The sequence below is a fragment of the Lactuca saligna genome, chromosome 9 (genome assembly GCF_052625555.1).
Source record: "Lactuca saligna cultivar CGN05327 chromosome 9, ASM5262555v1, whole genome shotgun sequence".
In the NCBI taxonomy this organism is placed as follows: Eukaryota; Viridiplantae; Streptophyta; class Magnoliopsida; order Asterales; family Asteraceae; genus Lactuca; species Lactuca saligna.
In genome coordinates, this window is record NC_136425.1 from 158,875,363 (window position 1) to 158,878,720 (window position 3,358).

Sequence of the window (3,358 nt, forward strand, 5' to 3'; positions counted from 1 at the left end):
AAGGGTAGTTCGACCTCCCAAAGAAAAGCACTTGGTTTTCCAATAATAAAGTATGACCTTCAATTTGGAAATAATTAATGAGATATTTAAAACCGACACGAAAAAGCTATTTGAAATTGACTTGTTTCATGTAGAGTTGAGTTCGGTTATTAAGCTACTCAAGTGCATTATCAAGACCAACTTAATATAGTATAACTATATTTACATTTTTGCCATTTGTTTATTCATATTTACATATTTTAGAATCGAATTGTGTCACTCACAACCTTAATCGTATTTCCATTTCAGTTTAATGTAATTTTATTTTATAAAGATAATCAAGTCAAGTCGAGCCAATGCAAATGCCACCGATATTTTATTGAGCTCGAGCCGAGTTTCGACCTTGGGAATACTCGACTCAACTCACTCAATATAAAAACAGTCCTAAATTATATAAACTATTAAAACCTCTAGATAATCTAAAAAGTTTGTCAATCGTTTAATACGTCAATTACCAAAGTATACTTCAAATTATGTTTTCCATTAAATGAGTTTTTTGAGTTCAACCTCAAAAAGTATAGTTCTTATGAACTTTTAAATAATTCGAGCTCAAATACTTCACAAGAATAAATTTTGAGAGCAAATTACCAAGTCCAATTTGAAACAAAACCGAAATATCCAAATCAACAACAATGGGATCAACCAAACTTAAAATTATGTTAAAAAGTGAAAGTGTTCAAAACGTCTTCAAACAACAAACTATGAAATAAAAACAACCGATAATACTCCTCCTAATCCATACTCATAATCTCAAATCACTCCAAGAAAGTTTCCATGACATCAGAATACATCGAGGCCTCATTGTTCCTGTATTCTCCATTAGGGTTGTTATTATGCTTAAGGTGATCAAGTGATGAAGATGATGAAGAAGAAGTCGCCATTCTCACAGGCAAATTAAAGCTCCTCTTATACTTATTATGATCCACTTTCCCCCCACCATGATCCGAATTTGTATTATCCAAACTCAAGAAATCATTTGGGTTTTTCATTTCCGGGCCCGGGTTGTTCTCAAGCCCACCCGTGAGTGCATTAAAGAAACTAAGCCCATTGGGCCATTTGATGTCCCCTTGTCCATGGTCCTGGCCCATCATGGGTTCCATTTGGGGTGGTTCGGATGAGTGAGGGAGGAGGAACATGTGGGTTTCGTCTTTTTGTGTGTACCCTAGTTGGGTCGGGTTGTGGAAGTTGGGTGATGGGATTGTTCTTGGTGGGGCCCAGTTGTAGAGGGGCGGCGTACGGGTGGGGATGGGCGGTTGCTTTAGAGGGATTGTGGCGGCAGATGGCGGCGGTGACATGTTGGCTCGGGTTGACGCGAATAGTTGGGAAAGGTAAAAACCAGATTGGTAGCCGAGTGACTCGAATGTGTGACGCATCCTAAGCACGAAATGGAGGTCTTCTGGTATCTGCAAAACATAACAAAATAAAAAATTTGTCAATGGTTCAAGTCTCAGCAGCAACAGCCAGGTACCAAAGTTTCATACTCAACTAACAGCCATCTAACAGACTGTTGTGTACCTGATTGGGTAGATCATTCATTATGTGCTGACTCATGGATATTTGGAATAATATTTTTTATTTTATTTTATTTTTTTTAAAAAATAGTTATGTTTGATACGATTTCTCAAAAACAGTTATTACATTATTACATAAGAATCCAAGGGTAAAAAAGTAAATGTTTAGTAAGGTACAATGCATCAAAGATTATGTGTTACTATTTTTAGCACACCTATGAAAACTCTGACCCGACCCATTTGTGTATGTAAAAAGGGAAATGGATTTAAACTTACAATCTTGCATGAACCGAGTTGCAAAAGGCCATGGCCAGCTTGAATGACAGCTATAGTCTATAAAAGTCAAAATCAAAATATTTATTACGACTTAAAAAATTTTAATTTAAATTGTAGATTGTTTTTTTTTCTCCATTTTATAATTTATTTTAATAATTGGTCATATGAATACCCAAAATAATCATCGAATGCTCACCTGAATCCCTGAATCAAATTGTTCAGTCCATTCAGTAGGAATCTGCAAAAACAAAAATGGAAAATTTCATAAAACTCAGTAACAATGAATAATGATGAAAATAAGTGTGTGTTTGTGTGTGTGTGTGTGTGTTCTTGAGAAGCATACAGCATCGAAAGAACTTTGCCAGTAATTAGAGATATTCTGTTCAGATTCGGAAGGCTCTTTGAACACCCATTTATGACATTTATCAGAAGCAACTTTCCCCATTAATCTGCATCTCAAGAAGATCAAACGAAATCAGAAAACCCTAATTGAAATCGCCATTATCGCATCTTGCTGGTTTTTAAGCTGTGAGGTTAAAATCGATGAAGAAATTATAAAAAAAAATAAATTAATAAACACCTACCAAGTACCCACCCTTCTCCATAATTATACAGTTGAATCGACATTTTGCTGAATGATTTCTTGACTTGATCTTCACCTCCATCCATATCTTCACCTCTTCCTCTGCAAAACCCATCTTCCCACATCAGCATCCTGCAAAATTAACCAGAAATCGATATGAATAATCGAACATCGAGTTTGATTTCGTGAAGAAAGAAAATAGTTACAGTAGAAGAAGAAGAAGAACTCACAAGCTACCATTGTCGTCTCCTACTTTACACCCATTACCACCTCGAAGTCGCCTGAAAACAAAGGAGAAATCAAATTAAACTACAGAAACTACGATTGATTTCCGTTTTGATTTCAAAATGAGGAGAGATTGAGGAGAATACGGGCGAGGGCGAATGGTCCAGAACACAGAATAAGTCCAATCGGAGTTGATACAGAGGTTTCTGAGAGTTTCGTGAAGAGCTAACATTCCTATAGCTTCTTTGCCTCTGTCTGATGATCCTGAACCCGCCATTTTTGTTTCTTTCTGGTAGCTTGTTTCTGAAATTGTAATGGTGGAAGGATTTACGTGAGAATCTGGAAGGGTTTTTGTAAGCAGCTTTGGTTGTCAATGGTGAATTCGTGGGTTCATCTCTGTGAAAAGAATTTTGCTGTTGTTACCCTCTCTCTTAATTGACAATTACTCAAAAAGTTACAAAAGCAACAAAGAAACTATAAATTTGAGAAAAGGTGTGTTCGTTGTTTTTAATTATAAAAGACGACCATACTGATCAGGGATTAGCAGGCGTGGTTATCTTGTTTTTAATTACAAATGTGTATTATCGTCTGCAAATTGAATATAAAAAATAGAAATATTGATTAAAATAAGGGAAAAATCCTGATATTTTGGGTAATTTTTTAATAAAGTTATAAATTTTATTTTTTAATAAAAAAACCTTAATTTTTTCATCTTTTGAATAAA

General features: G+C 35.2%; 1 protein-coding gene across 1 annotated transcript; it reads right to left on the bottom strand.

Moving 5' to 3' along the window:
- Positions 1–674: 674 nt before the first annotated feature.
- Positions 675–3,120, bottom strand: LOC145014022 (protein RICE SALT SENSITIVE 3-like). The gene is made up of 7 exons (XM_078972376.1): positions 2,781–3,120; positions 2,640–2,690; positions 2,422–2,541; positions 2,170–2,275; positions 2,023–2,064; positions 1,827–1,883; positions 675–1,442 (listed from the first exon to the last, which is right to left on the bottom strand). The coding sequence occupies exons 1-7, from the start codon at positions 2,909–2,911 to the stop codon at positions 795–797; spliced, it is 1,155 nt and encodes a 384-aa protein (XP_078828502.1). The 5' UTR covers positions 2,912–3,120; the 3' UTR covers positions 675–794.
- Positions 3,121–3,358: the final 238 nt, after the last annotated feature.

Coding starts and splice junctions, on each gene's coding strand:
- LOC145014022 (XM_078972376.1), bottom strand. CDS start 2,911: ATGGCGGGTTCAGGATCATCAGACAGAGGCAAAGAAGCTATAGGAATG. Junction 2,276..2,421: donor CTGTATAATTATGGAGAAGG/GTGGGTACTTGG, acceptor CTTGAGATGCAG/ATTAATGGGGAAAGTTGCTT. Junction 1,443..1,826: donor AACTCGGTTCATGCAAGATT/GTAAGTTTAAAT, acceptor TATGTTTTGCAG/ATACCAGAAGACCTCCATTT.